General features: G+C 37.1%; 1 protein-coding gene across 1 annotated transcript in view; it reads left to right on the top strand.

Moving 5' to 3' along the window:
• igsf21b (immunoglobin superfamily, member 21b) overlaps positions 1–20,877 on the top strand; it is a 91,898-nt gene that overhangs the window by 56,902 nt on the left and 14,119 nt on the right. Inside the window, exon 2 of the mRNA XM_039604701.1 lies at positions 19,175–19,365. Coding sequence (XP_039460635.1) covers positions 19,175–19,365 — 191 coding nt within the window. The remainder of the gene's footprint in view (positions 1–19,174; positions 19,366–20,877) is intronic.

The raw sequence follows: 20,877 nt of genomic DNA, 5'->3' as shown, positions 1-20,877 counted from the left end.
CGTAAGAAACAGCAGGCTTTGGTGAACAGTCATGGAAATTTTCAGGTCTCTGTGGAAATCCATCAAAAGATATGACGAGAGAAAAAAAGTGCCTCATTTCCAGAGTTTGAAATCTGAAGAAATCTGAGCGAGGGACAAATTTCCTACCCTCAAACAAGTGTAATTCATGGCTCAACGGTAATAGGTGAGGAAAAAATTCTTGAATTGTGAGCATCAGGAATGTCTGAAGATATATTGGCACAAGCATCATGTCTCAACTTTGTTTCGTTAAGGAGATATGACGATTTGAAAATGCCTCTCATTAGAGAATTCCAGCGCTGATTTTGAAGAAACTCTCCATTGAGTTTCTATGGAGAGTTTTGAGACTTTATGTTACTCTGAGGAGATTTGCAAAAATCTATAAGTCCCACAACAATGATAGTGACATTTTCTGAAAGCCAGCAAAAATACCTACATTTTGATGTATAATTTGTGGGAGTTGAGTGGAAATTGAGCGAGTAGCAAGAAGTCGTTCAGACATGAAGAGAAAATTCAGAAAGGATGAGTGCACACTCTGAGTTAATTGCATAGCAACCATAACAACGCATGTATTTTCTGAAAAATCACAATTTTGCAACTGAAAACTTAAAGAGGTATAAAATTAAAACGGTAGAAGATCTGAAAAAGCTGAATCATTCAGGAATAGCCCAATAGTCTGAGAACATTTTAAAATTTGAATGGAGTTTCTAGGTGAAAGTATGACAAAGTAGTTAAGTTTCAAAAACAAGCAAGTTTTAGCAGAATTGTGGAAGTTTTCCATTCATTTCAATGGGACAAATTAAAGGAAAAAAGTGTAATATTTTAAAAAGTATAAGAGTAATAAACACCAAAAGTCATAGCAAACATTAGCAGAAAGAGCAGAACAGTATAGAGTTTGAACGGAGAAAATCGGCTGAAAACTGAGGCAGTAGATAGACGGCAAAAAACGTACGGAAGCAACTTGAAGAATAATAAAGAACTAGAAAAATTTGCATTTCCTGCGAAAATGCTGTGTGGATGCCTTAACGCTGAAGCTGTCTGCTGAAAAGCTGAAAAAGATGAAAAGTTGCAAAAGTTGTATGGTGGTGAAAAAAAACAAGTCGCCCTGAGCAGGATTCAAACCTGGCCCTCCTGGTCTCAAGGCAGCTACTCATCTCACTGAGCTAAACTCATTCTCTCAAAAAAACAGGAGGAGAGACCGACAATTCTGCTAAAATGAGCAGAAGCTGCTGAGAATTGTACTGAGAAGAGGTGAAAAGGGTGAAAATTTTGCAGAAAAGAGGTGCATCAGCAGAATTTCTGCAGAAAAGACGTAAAGAAGCAATAAGTTGCGCTGAAAAGAGATGAATCAGCAGAATTTCTGCTCAAAGGTGGCTATTCATTTCCCTGAGCCAAAGTCACTCTTACAAAGAAGAGGTGGAGAGACGGACAATTCTGCTGAAATGAGCAGAAGCTGATAAGAGGTGAAAAGGCTGAAAATTTTGCAGAAAAGAGGTGAATCAGCAGAATTTCTGCAGAAAAGAGGTAAAGAAGCAGAAACTTCCGCTGAAAAGAGATGAATCAGCAGAGTTTCTGCTGAAAAGAGTTGTCTTTTTTTCTGAATACAGCCCAAACAGCTGGAATTTGTGCTCAAAAGGGGTGGAAAAAATGAAAATTTTGCTGAAAAGGGTGAAGAAGCTGAAGAAGCTAAAGTATACTAAATCAAAGTATTTGTGCCAAAACATAGTATTTCTGCCATATTTTGGTATTTGTGCATAAAAGTTACTACATTACAACATGAATACGGATTAAAGATGAAAGAAACTGGCAACAAATTCCTCCACTACAAACCAGTCTGATACCACTTCTATGCAGTGTTCATGTTTACTAAGGCACTACCCAAAAGGCGCCACAAGAGGGCACTCCAACACAAGAGATGACCTATGTACACTGATGCACTTAGTAACAGTCAGCCTCCTACTTAGCCACTACGTAATACAGCGATATTACAGTGTACCAATTCACATAAATTTGCAGGGGAACAAACAAAGCAGGAACAAGCCAAAACAGGATTCGATCCTGGCCCTCCTGGTCGCAAGGCGGCTATTCATTTCCCTGAGCCAAAGTCATTCTTACAAAGATGAGGTGGAGAGACGGACAATTCTGCTGAAATGAGCAGAAGCTGCTGACAATTGTGCTGATAAGAGGTGAAAAGGCTGAAAATTTTGCAGAAAAGAGGTGAATCAGCAGAATTTCTGCATAAAAGAGGTAAAGAAGCAATAAGTTGCGCTGAAAAGAGATGAATCAGCAGAATTTCTGCTCAAAAGAGTTTTTTTTTCTGAAAACAGCTGAGATTTGTGCTGATAAGAGGTGAAAAGGCTGAACATTTTGCAGAAAAGAGGTGAATCAGCAGAATTTCTGCAGAAAAGAGCTAAAGAAGCAATAAGTTGCGCTGAAAAGAGATGAATCAGCAGAGTTTCTGCTCAAAAGAGTTTTGTTTTTCTGAAAACAGCCAAAAAAGCTGGAATTTGTGCTGAAAAGGGGTGAAAAAAATGAAAATTTTGCCTACAGGGGTGAAGAAGCTAAAGTATACCAAATCAAAGTATTTGTGCCAAAACATAGTGTTTCTGCCATATTGTGGTACTACTACATTACAACATGAATACGGATTAAAGATGAAAGAAACTGGCAACAAATTCCTCCACTACAAACCAGTCTGATACCACTTCTTTGCAGTGTTCACGCTTTACTAAGGCACTACCCAAAAGGCGCCACAAGAGGGCACTCCAACACAAGAGATGACCTATGTACACTGATGCACTTAGTAACAGTCAGCCTCCTACTTAGCCATTACGTAATACAGCGATATTACAGTGTACAAATTCACATAAATTTGCAGGGGAAAAAAAAACAAAGCAGGAACAAGCCCAAAACAATAAAATAACTGGGCTGCCATAGCTATTGCTAACTAGCGCATACGCTAAAGGTAACTAAAACCAATACCAACCAATGTTTTTGCAGAAACACTGTAATTTCACTCAAATACTATGAAATAGCAGTAATACTATGATTTGGCAGAAATACTATGTCTTTGCAGAAACACTGTAATTTCACTCAAATAATATGAAATAGTAGTAATACTATGATTTGGCAGAAATACTATGTTTCAGTACAAATACTATGACAAAGCAGAAAATACTATGACTTAGAAGTAATACTATAACAAAAGGGATTCCTCAAAATACTATGAAATTGCAGTAATTCTATGATTTGGCAGAAATACTGTACTTCGTACAAATACAATGCTTTGGTACAAATACTATATTTTGATTTCAATACTATGATTTGGCACGAGTAGTATGATTTAGTACAAATACTACGAATTGGCAGAAATACTGTGACTTAGTAGTAATACTATAACATAACAGATATACTATGATTTTGCAGACAGTCTATGTTTTTGCACAACTAGCACAATATGGCAGAAATACTATGATTTGGCACAAGTACTATGATTTAGTACAAATACTCTTATTGGCACAAATACTATGTTTCAGTACAAATACTACGATTTGGCAATAATACTGGGTTTTAGCACAACTACTGAGATTTGGGTGAAATACCATGATTTAGAAGAAATACTATGACTTCAGACAAATACAATGTTTTGGTTCAAATAATATGATTTGCAAAAATACTATGATTTGGCACAAGTACCATGATTTAGTACAAATACTACAGTTTCGCTCAAATACTATGAAATTGCAGTGATACTATGATTTTGAAGGAATACTATGATTTGGTAGAAATACTATGCCTTAGTAGTAATACTATAACATAGCAGATATAATGTGATTTTGCAGACATAGTATGTTTTTGCACAAATACTACGATTTCGCTCAAATACTATGGAATTGCAGTAATACTATGATTTGGAATACTATGATTTGATAGGAATACTATGCCTTAGTAGTAATACTATAACATAACAGATATACTATGATTTTGCAGAAATTCTATGTTTTTGCACAAATACTACAATTTGGCAGAAATACTATGTTTGGGCAGTAATACTATGATTTGCTATAAATACTATGATTTGGCACATATACTATAATCAGCAGATATACTATAACATAACAGAAATTCTACGACTTAGTAGTAACACTATAATATAACAGAAATTTTAACTGGACACAAATAACATGATTTGCCCCAAAACCATGATTTGGCAAAAAATACCATGATTTGGCACAAATACGATGATATGGCAGAAATACTATAATTGGGTACAAATACTATGATTTGGCACAAGTACTATGAATAAGTACAAATACTATGATTTGGCAGAAATACTATGACTTAGCAGAAATACTATGTTTTAACATAAATAATATCTTTTGACAGAAATTTCTGCTAAAGGTACTATTTCTGCTTTTAGCAGAAATACTGTAATTTTGCATAAACACTATGATTTGGGATAAATACTATGATTTGGCAGATATACTATATTCAGCAAATATACTATAACATAACAGACATTCCTCCACTTAGTAGTAATCTCATAACATAAAATAAATATTATGGTTCTGCCCCAAAACCATGATTTGGCACAAATACCATGATTTGTCAAAAATACTTCGATTTAGCAGAAATACTATGATTGAGCAGAAGTACTAACATGTAGTAGAAGTACTTTGATTTAGCACAAATACTATTATGGAGGAGTAATACTTTAACATGGGAGAAATATTGATACTCACACACACATACACAGAGAGCAAAGTGTACAGTGGCTGTTAAGAGTCTGTGCTTGGTATATCTAGGTCAGCTAAATTGGCTGCACCTGCTGTAATCAGCACTTACACACACAGACACAGAGAGAGGTATAAGTTTTCTGCAGTGTATTTCTCACATTCAGGATTCCCCTCGAACAAATGGCCATAATTTCCTAACCGTAGGAGCTAGAACGGTCATTCTGACACCGTTTTGTTCAGAAGAGATGGGGAATCTGCAGGTCTTCATAATTCAGAGATAAAATATAAATTATTGAAGATATATGACTTGTAACACACTGTAACTGAGTAGAGGCAAAGCAAAACTGCCTTGACTTGCCCTCAAACAACGTTTTGTAACTCTAAATCTATATGGAGCATCAAAATCATTCTTTCACCGTAAGAAACAGCAGGCTTTGGTGAACAGTCATGGAAATTTTCAGGTCTCTGTTGAAATCCATCAAAAGATATGACGAGAGAAAAAGTGCCTCATTTCCAGAGTTTGAAATCTGAAGAGATCTGAGCAAGGCACGAATTTCCTACCCTCAAACAAGTGTAACTCATCTCAAAACGGTAATAGGTGGGAAAAAAATTCTTGAATTGTGAGCATCAGGGATGTCTGAAGATATATGGGCACAAGCCTCATGTCTCAACTTTGTTTCGTTAAGGAGATATGACGATTTGAAAATGCCTCTCATTAGAGAATTCCAGCGCTGATTTTGAAGAAACTCTCCATTGAGTTTCTATGGAGAGTTTTGATACTTTATGTTACTCTGAGGAGATTTGCAAAAATATATAAGTCCCACAACAATGATGGTGACATTTTCTGAAAGCCAGCAAAAATACCTACGTTTTGATGTATAATTTGTGGGGTTGAGTGGAAATTGAGCGAGTAGCAAGAAGTCGTTCAGACATGAAGAGAAAATTCAGAAAGGACGAGTGCACACTCTGAGTTAATTGCATAGCAACCATAACAACGCATGTATTTTCTGAAAAATCACAATTTTGCAACTGAAAACTTAAAGAGGTATAAAATTAAAACGGTAGAAGATCTGAAAAAGCTGAATCACACAGCAATAGCCCAATAGTCTGAGAACATTTTAAAGTTTGAATGGAGTTTCTAGGTGAAAGTATGACAAAGTAGTTAAGTTTCAAAAACAAGCAAGTTTTAGCAGAATTTCTGAAGATTTCCATTCATTTCAATGGGACAAATTAAAGGAAAAAAGTGTAATATTTTAAAAAGTATAACAGTAATAAACACCAAAAGTCATAGCAAACATTAGCAGAAAGAGCAGAACAGTATAGAGTTTGAACGGAGAAAATCGGCTGAAAACTGAGGCAGTAGTTAAACGGCAAAAAACGTACGGAAGCAACTTGAAGAATAATAATAAAGAAGAAAGAGAAACAGGATCTCAATAGTGTGGAAGCCCTTTTAGGGCATCCACACAATAAAGAGAAACAGGAACTCAATAGTGTGGAAGCCCTTTTAGGGCATCCACACAACTAGAAAAATTTGCATTTCCTGCGAAAATGCTGTGTGGATGCCTTGACACTGAAGCTGTCTGCTGAAAAGCTGAAAAAGATGAAAAGTTGCAAAAAGTTGTTGTGGAGAGACGGACAAGTCTGCTGAAATGAGCAGAAGCTGCTGAGAATTGTGCTGATAACAGGTGAAAAGGCTGAAAGTTTTGCAGAAAAGAGGTGGATCAGCAGAATTTCTGCAGAAAAGAGGCAAAGAAGCAGAAACTTGCGCTGAAAAGAGATGAATCAGCAGAGTTTCTGCTGAAAAGAGGTTTTTTTTCTGAATACAGCCAAAAAACCTGGAATTTGTGCTGAAAAGGGGTGAAAAAAATGAAAAGTTTGCTGAAAAGGGGTGAAGAAGCTAAAGTATACCAAATGAAAGTATTTGTGCCAAAACATAGTGTTTCTGCCATATTGTGGTACTACTACATTACAACATGAATACGGATTAAAGATGAAAGAAACTGGCAACAAATTCTTCCACTACAAACCAGTCTGATACCACTTCTTTGCAGTGTTCACGTTTACTAAGGCACTACCCAAAAGGCGCCACAAGAGGGCACTCCAACACAACAGATGACCTATGTACACTGATGCACTTAGTAACAGTCAGCCTCCTTGAATTGGCAGAAATACTGTGATTTAGTAGTAATACTATAACATAACAGATAGACTGTGATGTTGCAGACATAGTATGTTTTTGCACTACTCATTTGTAGTGAAAAAAATTAGCAATATAAATTACAGGTCTGTGATAGTGTATAAATTTGTAGTGAAAAAAAAAATGTTGACCAAGGTGGGATTGAACCCACGACCTTTGAGCTGCAGAGCCGTGTCATTACTGATTGCGCCACCTGGCAAGAGGGCAGGCGGCTGAAAAACAAAGAGATCAGCAATCAGAAATAGATCGCGGTGAGAGGCGGCGCCGTTTTTGGAGTTACAAAACGTCGTGTAACTCAAAAACTAGGAGGGCTATCAGCATCAGCACTTGCTGAAAACGGGCGAAAAAGCAGAATTATCCGCTAAAAAAGAGGTGTAGACGCGTTTGATGGAGATGGCTTTATGTGTAGGGTACACTGAAGAGTGTCAAGAAAGCAGAGTGCATGCAAGTGGGGATGATGTGTAGCAACTGTCACAGGTAGGACTCGACCCTCTGCCACCGGGTCTCACAGTAGCTTCTCAACCCTCTGAGCCAAATGAGGTCTGGTCACAAAGGGGCGGGTGCCTAAAACACGGAGACTTGAGCAGTCAGAATTAGATCGCGGTGAGAGGCGTAAAACGCCGATTTTTCGGAGTTACAAAACGTCGTGTAACTCAAAAACTAGGTGGGATAGAAGCACAATTCTTGTACTGGGTAAATCAGCAGACTTTGCTGAACTTTGACTGCGATTTTCATAGCTCTTTGTACCTCCGTCGCGGAGATATGACGAGAGAAGAAACGGCTTCATTTTAAGAGTTGGAAAACAAACGTAATTTATGGCTCAACACTAAGATGACAGTAAAAACTGCTCCAACCGTGACTGGCAGCACTGTCTGAAGATGAATTGGAACAAGCTTCTCATCTTAACTTTGCTTTATTAAAATTATTATGGCACATACAAGTCTTGCAAATAAGCACACAGGGAAAGCTTGAGCTTGTAATTCCACCCCAAGCTGGTAGGAGAAGCTTTTATTAAACACTTGCTTGTTCTACAATGTGCTTCAAGGGTCAATAACAGCATAACAGAACTCACTTATGGTACTGCATTCTTCCTTCCTATAAAACAATAACTGTCAGTGACTTTGTACCATAGTATAAACACAACATTCAAGACAACAGTTAAAAGTAACGTAACCATAAACAATGAAACAAGAACATCTAAACAGCAGCACATGTCCCAAGGCATGATGGGAGAGGACTAGCTGTTCCCCAACACGCCACATTATTTATGATTTATGATTTGGCAGAAACACTGGGACTTGGTATGATTTACATGAAATACTTTGATTTAGCAGAAAACTATAATCTAGCAGAAAGCACCTCAGCATAGCAGAAATTCTATGAGCAGAATTACTAGGATTTAGCACAAACGCTATGATTTGTCTCAAAAACCTTTATTTTGCAGTTATATTGTGATTTGGCAGAAATACTGTGCTTTGGAGCAAATACCAAAATTTGGCAGAAATACTATGAGCAGTAATAATATAACATAGCAGAAATACAAATATTTTGTGGAAATACTATGATACTATGAAAAGCTAAAAACGATGAAAAGTTGCAAAAAGTTGTATGGTGGTGAAAAAAAAAAAAGCCCCACTGAGCAGGATTCGAACCTGGCCCTCCTGGCCTCAAGGTGGCTATTCATTTCCCTGAGCCAAAGTCATTCTTACAAAGAAGAGGTGGAGAGACGGACAATTCTGCTGAAATGAGCAGAAGCTGCTGAGAATTGTGCTGATAAGAGGTCAAAAGGCTGAAAGTTTTGCAGAAAAGAGGTGAATCAGCAGAATTTTTGCAGAAAAGAGGCAAAGAAGCAGAAACTTGCACTGAAAAGAGATGAATCAGCAGACTTTCTGCTGAAAAGAGTTTTTTTTTCTGAAAACAGCCAAAAAAGCTGGAATTTGTGCTGAAAAGGGGTGAAAAAAATGAAAATTTTGCTGAAAAGGGGTGAAGAAGCTAAAGTATACCAAATCAAAGTATTTGTGCCAAAACATAGTGTTTCTGCCATATTGTGGTACTACTACATTACAACATGAATACGGATTAAAGACGAAAGAAACTGGCAACAAATTCCTCCACTACAAACCAGTCTGATACCACTTCTTGCAGTGTTCACATTTACTAAGGCACTACCCAAAAGGCGTCACAAGAGGGCACTCCAACACAAGAGATGACCTATGTACACTGATGCACTTAGTAACAGTCAGCCTCCTACTTAGCCACTACGTAATACAGCGATATTACAGTGTACAAATTCACATAAATATGATTTGGCAGAAATACTAAACTTTGGCTCAAATACTATAATTGAGTACAAGTACTCTAAGATAACAGAAATACTATGATTTAGCAGAAATACAATGTTTTTGCAGAAACACTGTAATTTCACTCAAATACTATGAGATAGCAGTAATACTATGATTTGGCAGAAATACTACGTTTCAGTACAAATACTATGACAAAGCAGAAATACTATGACTTAGAAGTAATACTATCACAAAAGGGATTCCTCAAAATACTATGAAATTGCAGTAATTCTATGATTTGGCAGAAATACGGTACTTCATACAAATACAATGCTTTGGTACAAATACTATATTTTGGTTTGAATACTATGATTTGCAACAAATACTATGATTTGACACGAGTAGTATGACTTAGTACAAATACTACGAATTGGCAGAAATACTGTGACTTAGTAGTAATACTATAACATAACAGATATACTGTTATGTTGCAGACAGTCTATGTTTTGCACAAATACCACAATATGGCAGAAATACTATGTTTTAGCACAAATACTATGATTTGGTATAAATACTATGTTTTGGCACATATACCTTATTTAGCAGATATACTATAACATAACAGAAATTCTACGACATAGTGGTAATACTATAACATAACCGAAATATTAATTGGGCACAAATACTATAATTTGGCACAAGTACCATGTTTTTGCAAAATCCCATAATTTGGCACAAATACTATGATATGGCAGAAATACTATGTTTCAGTACAAATACTATGATTTAGCAGAAATACTATGTTTTAACATAAATACTATTTTTTGGCAGAAATTTCTGCTAAAAGGTACTATTTCTGCCTTTTGGCAGAAATACTGTAATTTGGCATAAATACTATGATTTGGGATAAATACTATGATTTGACAGCTATACTATATTCAGTATATATACTATAACATAACAGAAATACTTCCACCTAGTAGTAATACTATAATATATCAGAAATATTCTGATTTGGCCCCAAAACCATGATTTGGCACAAATACCATGACTTGGCAAAAATACTATGATTGAGCAGAAATACTATGATTGAGCAGAAGTACTAAGATGTAGTAGAAGTACTTTGATTTAGCAGAAATACTATTATGGAGGAGTAATACTTTAACATGAGAGAAATATTGAGACACACACACACACACAGAGCGCAAAGTGAACAGGGAACTGTTAAGAGTCTGGGCTTGGTATATCTAGGTCAGTTAAATTAGCTGCACCTGCTGTAATCAGCACTTACACACACAGACACAGAGAGAGTGTGAGTTTTCTTCAGTGTATTTCTGACATTCAGGATTCCCCTCGAACAAATGGCCATAATTTCCTAACCGTAGGGGCTAGAATGGTCGATCTGACACCGTTTTGTTCAGAAGAGATGGGGGAATCTGCAGGTCTTCTTAATTCAGAGATAAAATATAAATTATTGAAGATATATGACTTGTAATACACTGTAACTGAGTAGAGGTGAAGCAAAACTGCCTTGACTTGCCCTCAAACAACGTTTTGTAACTCTAAATCTATATGGAGCATCAAAATCATTCTTTCACCGTAAGAAACAGCAGGCTTTGGTGAACAGTCATGGGAATTTTCAGGTCTCTGTTGAAATCAATCAAAAAGATATGACGAGAGAAAAAAGTGCCTCATTTCCAGAGTTTGAAATCTGAAGAAATCTGAGCGAGGGAAAAATTTCCTACCCTCAAACAAGTGTAATTCATGGCCAAACGGTAATAGGTGAGGAAAAAATTCTTGAATTGTGAGCATCAGGGATGTCTGAAGATATATTGGCACAAGCGTCATGTCTCAACTTTGTTTCGTTAAGGAGATATGACGATTTGAAAATGCCTCTCATTAGAGAATTCCAGCGCTGATTTTGAAGAAACTCTCCATTGAGTTTCTATGGAGAGTTTTGAGACTTTATGTTACTCTGAGGAGATTTGCAAAAAATCTATAACTCCCACAACAATGATAGTGACATTTTCTGAAAGCCAGCAAAAATACCTACGTTTTGATGTATAATTTGTGGGGTTGAGTGGAAATTGAGCGAGTAGCAAGAAGTTGTTCAGACATGAAGAGAAAATTCAGAAAGGACGAGTGCACACTCTGAGTTAATTGCATAGCAACCATAGCAACGCATGTATTTTCTGAAAAATCACAATTTTGCAACTGAAAACTTAAAGAGGTATAAAATTAAAACGGTAGAAGATCTGAAAAAGCTGAATCATTCTGGAATAGCCCAATAGTCTGAGAACATTTTAAAGTTTGAATGGAGTTTCTAGGTGAAAGTATGACAAAGTAGTTAAGTTTCAAAAACAAGCAAGTTTTAGCAGAATTGTGGAAGTTTTCCATTCATTTCAATGGGACAAATTAAAGGAAAAAAGTGTAATATTTTAAAAAGTATAATAGTAATAAACACCAAAAGTCATAGCAAACATTAGCAGAAAGAGCAGAACAGTATAGAGTTTGAACGGAGAAAATCGGCTGAAAACTGAGGCAGTAGATAGACGGCAAAAAACGTACGGAAGCAACTTGAAGAATAACTAGAAAAATTTGCATTTCCTGCGAAAATGCTGTGTGGATGCCGGAACGCTGAAGCTGTCTGCTGCAAAAATTGTATGGCAGTAAAGAAACTGAAAAATTATGTTGAAAACAAGTGAAAAAACAGAAACTTTTGCTGAAAAGAGGTGAAAAGGCAAAGATTCTGCTTCAAAGGGGTACAGAAGTTCAAATTTCTACTGAAAAGAGGAGAGGTGAAAAGGTTTCCTCTGAAATGAGCAGAAGATACTGAGATTTGTATTGATAAGAGGTGAAAGGCTGAAAATTCTGCTTAAAATAGGTGAATCAGCAGAATTTCTACTGAAAAGAGGTAAAGAAGTAGAACGTTGCACTGAAAACAGGTGAATCAGCAGAATGTCTGCTAAAAAAGAGATTTCTGTTGAAAACACCTGAAAAAGCTGGGATTTGTGCTGAAAAGGGGTGAAAACACTCACAATTCTGCTGAAACGGGGTGAAGAAGAGGTGTTGGGCTGTTGAGAAGAGTTAAATAAGTTGAACTGATATGTTTGGGTACAAATACAATGATTTGGCAATAATACTGCGTTTTAGCACAACTCCTGAGATTTGATTGAAATACTATGATTTAGAAGAAATATTATGACTTTGTACAAATACAATATTTTGGCACAAATACTATGATTTGGTTCGAATGCTATGATTTGAAACAAATAATATGATCTGGCAGAAATACTATTATTTAGTAGAAATACTATGATTTACCAGAAGTACTATGTTTCTGCAAAAATACTATGATTTTGCAGAAATACTATGCCTTAGTAGTAATACTATAACATCACAGATATATGATGATTTTGCAGACATTCTGGTTTTACACAAATACTATAATGTGGCAGTATACTATGTTTCAGCACAAATACTATGATTTGGCACATATACTATATTCAGCAGATATACTATAACAAAACAGAAAGTCTACGACTTAGTAGTAATACTATAACATAATAGACAGACTCTGCAAAATCATAGTATATGTTTTTGCACAACTAGCACAATATGGCAGAAATACTATGATTTGGCACAAGTACTATGATTTAGTACAAATACTCGTATTGGCAGAAATACTATGTTTCAGTACAAATATTACAATTTGGCAATAATACTGGGTTTTAGCACAACTACTGAGATTTGGGTGAAATACTATGATTTAGAAGAAATACTATGACTTCGTACAAATACAATGTTTTGGTTCAAATAATATGATTTGCAAAAATACTATGATTTGACACAAGTACCATGATTTAGTACAAATACTACGATTTCGCTCAAATACTATGAAACTGCAGTAATACTATGATTTTGAAGGAATACTATGATTTGGTAGAAATACTATGCCTTAGTAGTAATACTACAACATAACAGATATACTGTGATTTTGCAGACATTCTATGTTTTTGCACAAATACTACAATTTGGCAGAAATACTATGTTTTAGCACAAATACTATGGTTTGCTATAAATACTATGGTTTGGCACATATACTGTATTCAGCAGATATAATTTAACAAAATAGAGAGTCTACGACTTAGTAGTAATACTATAACATAATAGATATACTATGATTTTGCAGACAGTCTATGTTTTTGCACAACTAGCACAATGTGGCAGAAATACTATGAATTGGCACAAGTACTATGATTTAGTAGAAATACTCTTATTGGCACAAATACTATGTTTCAGTACAAATACTATGATTTGGCAATAATACTGCGTTTCAGCACAACTACTGAGATTTGAGTGAAATACTATGATTTAGAAGAAATACTATTACTTCGTACAAATACTACTATGTTTTGGTTCGAATACTATGATTTGCAAAAATACTATGATTTGGCACAAGTACCATGATTTAGTACAAATACTACGAATTGGCAGAAATACTGTGACTTAGTACTAATACTTTAACATAACAGATATACTGTGATTTAGCAGACATAGTATGTTTTGCACAGATACTACGATTTCACTCAAATACTATGAAATTGCAGTAATACTATGATTTTGAAGGAATACTTTGATTTGGTAGAAATACTATGCCTTAGTAGTAATACTATAACATAACAGATATACTATGATTTTGCAGACATAGTATGTTTTTGCACAAATACTACAATTTGGCAAGAAATACTATGTTTGGGCACAAATACTATGATTTGCTATAAATACTATGATTTGGCACATATACTATAATCAGCAGATATACTATAACATAACAGAAATTCTACGACTTAGTAGTAATACTATAACATAACAGAAATTTTAATTGGGCAGAAATAACATGATTTGGCAAAAAAATACCATGATTTGGCGCAAATTACAAATACTATGATTTGGCACAAATACTATGATTTAGCAGAAATACTATGTTTTAACATAAATAATATCTTTTGACAGAAATTTCTGCTGAAAGGTACTATTTCCGCTTTTTAGCAGAAATACTGTAATTTTGCATAAATACTATGATTTGGGATAAATACTATGATTTCCCAGAATTACTATGATTGAGCAGAAGTACTAAGATGTAGTAGAAGTACTTTGATTTAGCAGAAATACTATTATGGAGGAGTAATACTTTAACATGGGAGAAATACTGATACACACACACATACACAGAGCGCCAAAGGGAACAGTGGATGTTAAGAGTCTGGGCTTGGTATATCTAGGTCAGCTAAATTAGCTGCACCTGCTGTAATCAGCACTTACACACACAGACACAGAGAGAGCTCTGAGTTTTCTTTAGTGTATTTCTCACATTCAGGATTCCCCTCGAACAAATGGCCATAATTTCCTAACCGTAGGGGCTAGAACGCTCATTCTGACACCGCTTTTGTTCAGAAGAGATGGGGAAATCTCCAGGTCTTCATAATTCAGAGATAAAATATAAATTATTAAAGCTATATGACTTGTAACACACTGCAACTGAGAAGAGGCGAAGCAAAACTGCCTTGACTTGCCCTCAAACAACGTTGTGTAACTCTAGATCTCTATGGAGCCTCAAAATCATTCTTTCACCGTAAGAAACAGCAGGCTTTGGTGAACAGTCATGGAAATTTTCAGGGCTCTGTTGAAATCCATCAAAAAGATATGACGAGAGAAAAAAAGTGCCTCATTTCCACAGTTTGAAATCTGAAGAGATCTGAGTGAGAGACAAATTTCCTATCCTCAAACAAATGTAATTCATGGCCAAACGGTAATAGGTGAGGAAAATACTCTTGAATTGTGAGCATCAGGAGAGTCTGAAGATATATTGGCACAAGCGTCATGTCTCAACTTTGTTTCGTTAAGGAGATATGACGATTTGAAAATGCCTCTCATTAGAAAAATTCAGCGGTGATTTTGAACAAGCTCTCTCCATTGACTTTCTATGGAGAGTTTTAAGACCTTGTGTTGTTGCTCTGAGGAGATTTGCAAAACATCTGTAAATCCCACAAGAACGATAGTGACATTTTCTGAAAGCCAGCAAAAATACCTACGTTTTGATGTATAATTTGTGGGGTTGAGTGGAAATTGAGCGAGTAGCAAGAAGTTGTTCAGACATGAAGAGAAAATTCCGAACAGACCAGCCCTCACTCTGACTTAATTGCATAGCAACCATAGCAACGCATGTATTTTCTGAAAAATCACAATTTTGCAACTGAAAACTTAAAGAGGCATAAAATTAAAACGGTAGAAGATCTGAAACAGCTGAATCACACAGAAATAGCCCAATAATCTGAGAACATTTTAAAGTTTGAATGGAGTTTCTAGGTGAAAGTATGACAAAGTAGATAAGTTTCAAAAACAAGCAAGTTTTAGCAGAATTGTGGAGTTTCCCATTCATTTCAATGGGACAAATTAAAGGAAAAAGTGTAATATTTTAAAAAGTATAACAGTAATAAACACCAAAAGTCATAGCACCCATCTCCAGAAAGAGCAGAACAGTATAGAGTTTGAACGGAGAAAATCGGCTGAAAACTGAGGGAGTAGATAAAGTCCAAAAACGTCACGGAAGCAACTTGAAAAAGAAAAATAAAGAATAAAGAGAAACAGGAACTCAATAGTGTGGAAGCCCTTTTAGGGCATCCACACAATAAAGAATAAAGAGAAACAGGAACTCAATAGTGTGGAAGCCCTTTTAGGGCATCCACACAATAAAGAATAAAGAGAAACAGGAACTCAATAGTGTGGAAGCCCTTTTAGGGCATCCACACAATAATAAAGAAGAAAGAGAAACAGGATCTCAATAGTGTGGAAGCCCTTTTAGGGCATCCACACAATAATAATAATAATAAATCCGAGGAATAGTAATATGTGTGCCTCTTGGCATAGGCACACATAACTAGAAAGCGAAAATTTCGGAAGAAATTTTAAGTGTGCCTATGCCGCTGCTATTCAGTGTAGTTTGCCATTCATACAGCTACAGAGAGCAAAACTCAGAAGAGCACCCATTCTCCACCATGAACTATGGTAAAACAAACACCGCCACGCTTCACAGATAACAGCTTACAGTTTTGTGTAAAGATGAAGTTACTTCAGACAGCGCCGATTTGCAGACGCTGTGCACACAGGTTCATGAGCAGAAGTCCCATTGTACCACGGCAGATCTGACAATGTTTGCATGAACACGCTTTGAAGCATTACGTTATGGACCACTTTTCACACATGGTTGGTGTACCCAAACAGCCGGCTGTAGCTTTTCAACTCACAGCCCGACACACACCCAAAAACAGCCGAGAGAGCACAGACTATGCCCGAGAGGCGTGATTGCAGGTGCCGCTCAGGTGGGTCCACCTCCCCTGCAGCGGCACTGCAGACCACGCCCGACACACACATCAAACACGTAAAATAAATATTTATGCACTTTTGCATTCACTTTTGTTTTTGTTATTTTTACACAGTGTTCTGAATGATGAACAATGGTCTACAGCCAATCTTGTGTATTATTATACAAACTTTGGTTGTAAGATTCAGATAACTATTTAATAAAAGCTAAATATTTTATATGAGAGTAAGAAAGAAAAGTATATCTTTGTGTCCACCTTTCTCTGTTAATGCCCTACCTGGCCCCCTGGCAAAAGCTTTGCTAGATCCGCCCCTGCACAGTTACCAGCTGTCAGCTACACAAAAAGGAGCTTGGTGTATATTTGTCTCTCAGAAACAGTTCATAACTTCCTTCAACTCATTCATGTCACCTAAGGGTAAACCTGTTTCTCCATCACCAGTTCAGCTCTGATGATTCAGTAAGGACATCTGGTTTGGAACAGCCGTTTTATAGCTGTGGCTGCAGCAAACATCAGCTGATACTAGAAATTAAAAGCAAATGAATTCTAACAACAGCTGATCAAGCTTAAACGTGCTGCTGTTGTTTAGCGCGATAAACAAACAAGAGAGAAAAGCCGATCATTGATCAGTTTCATGACTGAAGTTTCAACAGGCGAGAGAATGACAGGGAGGCTGTCATAAAGTTCAACATCGGTAACATCGGTAACTTAGCGCACACAGCTGTATAGAAACTCCGTCGTGCTAGCTAGCACGCAGTACGAGTTATTGTAAGTGATTGAAAAAGTCAGCACAACGAAAATAAACTACACCTAAACTCGGTTTATATCTGACCCAAATAGCATGCAGGTCATAACTTCTTACCTGAAATTCAGTTCACCTCACGCTCCTGCCTTCGCTTTCCTGATCCACGATTGACCTCCGCGTTAGCAAACACGGTCGATCGGCGGTAGCCTCACCGCCTTGTATGTCTCGCTCGCGCATGTCCTTTCTGTCACACACCGTGGATAGCTGCCCTCTGTTGTAGCTCCACCACCAAACAACTCACTTATTTTTCCACATCGACCAGCATCATCGGCCCATATAAACGAAAAATAAGTCCAGCTAAGACACAGACCCTTGCCGGCGATCGGGCGATGAAACAAATTTTAGCCACCTCACTATCAGCCAAGCCTGGGTGGTTTTTCACGAAGGGTCGCTAGCGGCGCTAGCTAGCTAAGCTAGCAGCGCTAGCTAGCTAGCCGGCTATCAGCAACACGTAAGAGAATTGTCGCTAATATGGGATGTCCTGATAAAACGAACAGATATTTGAAGTTTACACACCTACATTCTCGCCTGAAAATATCTTAAAAGTTTATTTTGTGACCTAGAAACACGAAAAAAAAGCATTATAGAATCCAAGTGGTGTCCGCCATTGTTTCACTGGCAGAGGCTAGCGGCGCTAGCTAGCTAGCCGGCTATAAGCAACACGTAAGAGAATTGTCGCTAATATGGGATGTCTCCATAAAACGAGCAGATATTTGAAGTTTACACACCTACATTCTCGCCTGAAAGTATCTTAAAAGTGTATTTTGTGACCTAGAAACACGAATAAAAGACATATAAAATGAAGTGGTGTCCGCCATTGTTTAACTCGGTAGAGGCATGCTATGAAAAGCATTGCGGTTACCGTAACTATTCAATGGTTCGCGCAACCTTAAAACTTCCAGTGGTTCCTGAAAGCAGCGAGGCTGTGCGTGCCATTGATATTGTCGTCATTACGATATCCAAATAAGGGTAGACAGGATGTACCACTCCCGGCATACCACTAGAGAGAGCCAACACACCACAAATGAAGTTTGAAATTTGTTTCAGTGGGACCAAAAGATGGAGCCAACACACCACAAATGAAGTCTGTTTCTATGGCGCCAAAAGAAGAATCTTTCTAAATTTGCACTAAAATATTAATATTTAAAAAACTATAAAAGTCATGAACACCAAAAGTCGTACCATACTAGTCCAGCTCCAGCCGCACAAAATGATCTAACATATGTAACCCTATTGTCAAAACTGTTTGGCAGAGGAGTGCGGGAAAATTTTCACTAAAATATTAATATTTAAAAAACTATAATAGTCATAAACACCAAAAGTCATAGCACACCATTCCAGATCCAGCCGCACAAAATGAGGTAACATATATGAAGTTTGTCTCAAAACTGCGGGGCGAGTTTCGCTGCAAAATTTCAGGTGGAAACTGAAGAATAATAATAATAAATCTGACGAATAGTAATATGTGTGCCTCTTGGCATAGGCACACATCATAATAATAATAATAAATCTGAGGAATAGTAATATGTGTGCCTCTTGGCATAGGCACACATAATAAAGAGAAACAGGAACTCAATAATGTGGATGCCTTAAAGCATCCACACAATAAAGAATAAAGAGAAACAGGAACTCAATAGTGTGGAAGCCCTTTTAGGGCATCCACACAATAAGAATAATAATAAATCCGACGAATAGTAATATGTGTGCCTCTTGGCATAGGCACACATAACTACAGGACTATTGACTGTGAGAAGCTTCTCAGTGCAGAACCTTTCTATTCACTGCAGGAGTCTTATCTTCCACTGTTTTCTCCCTGGCAGGTTATTTAACCGTTACTACTGAATCTCTTCCTCCTGTCGTCATTGGAGATACAGTCACACTCAAGTGCAACTTCCAAACAGATGGCAGCCTGCGAGAGATTGTGTGGTTTCGGGAAAGCGAACAGGTAAAGTTAGTGCTTTGAGCTGAATGATGATCTCGCTTGCTCACTGACAGGGGATTTCTTTAAATCACCCTGGCGTTCTTCAGCTGAGACATCTGAGTTAGAAAACACAAACACTGCAGATTTTCTTTAACTCGCGAGGGCAGCCATGGAACACAGGATCTGCGTCTCATCACTGTCTGCGTGCTTTATTTATACTTTTCTGTGTGTCTGTATGTCTGTGTGTGTGTGTGTGTGTCTGTATGTCTGTGTGTGTGTGTGTGTGTGTGTGTGTGTGTGTGTGTGTGTGTACAAAGATAACAGAGTTATTCTCAGAACTCAGAGCTGAGGTTCCCCTTTTCTAAGTCTGTATGCTCCAGAACAGAAAGAGGAAGCTGTAAGTTATCACAGAAGAGTTCATGTCAAAAGTTATTAGGTGAAAAGTCACGTAGACATGTGGTTTGCTTAGTGATCAATAAAAGAATACATTTCATGTAGCTGATCACATATACACGATTTTCCTTTGACACTCACAGTGACAGTACTAACAAACTTTCCATGTAAATATCTTGTGTGTGTAATGCTGCAACAAGAGTACTGACAGGGACTAGAAAGAAAGAGCAAATTTCTCTTACTGGCTTCTCTTTATTGGCTCCCTGTTAAATGCAGAATCGAAATCCTTGTCATCACAGCCACATGGGGTGGCTGTGGCTCAGGTGGCAGAGCAGATCAGCTACTGATCGGAAGGTTGGTGGTTCGATCCTTGGCTTCCCCAGTCTGCATGCCAAATATCCTTGGGCAAGATACTAACCCCGAGTTGCTCTCCGATGCGTTCATCGGGGTATGAATGTAGTTTAGGTTGCACTTGAGTTTAGAAGTGCTTGTATGAGTGGGTGTGAATGAGGCATGTTGTATAGAGCGCTTTGAGTACTCCGGGAGAGTAGAAAAGCGCTATATAAGAATCAGTCCATTTACATTACAAAGTCTTGAATAATAAGGCCCCATCTTATCTTGAAGACCTAATAGCACCGCATCACCCCAACTGAGCACTTGGCTCTCAGACTGAATTGGAGTCAAAATGACTTTTATTGCAAGTTTGTGCGTGGATCTTGCTGTGGTGTTATGGTGCAAAGAAACAGTGATACAGACACAGAATAAAAGGTATTTACAGTATATGTAATATATACATTACTGTACTAATATTAACAATAAATACACATAAAAGAAATATATAATACCCAGTACCTACAGATATAGAATACAAATTATAAATTAACAAATATGTAAGATTATGAGTGAGGGGAGTGCAAAATATAGCTAGGACATGATGTGCAAAGAGTATAATAACTGTGTTACTGTAACATATTCACTGAGCAGTGATCTGCGTGAGGAGTCCCACAAAAAGAAGCTATAAACTATAATCGGGAAAGAACTATACTTATGCTGTGAGATGAGTTTGTTCTGATGGAAAGCAGCCTCCTGTCAGAGGGGAGTGTCACAAATAGATGATGCCCGGGGTGTGAGGGGTCAGCAGCA

This window comes from Oreochromis aureus, linkage group 20 (genome assembly GCF_013358895.1).
Source record: "Oreochromis aureus strain Israel breed Guangdong linkage group 20, ZZ_aureus, whole genome shotgun sequence".
In the NCBI taxonomy this organism is placed as follows: Eukaryota; Metazoa; Chordata; class Actinopteri; order Cichliformes; family Cichlidae; genus Oreochromis; species Oreochromis aureus.
This window is presented reverse-complemented; position numbering and strand designations above follow the sequence as displayed.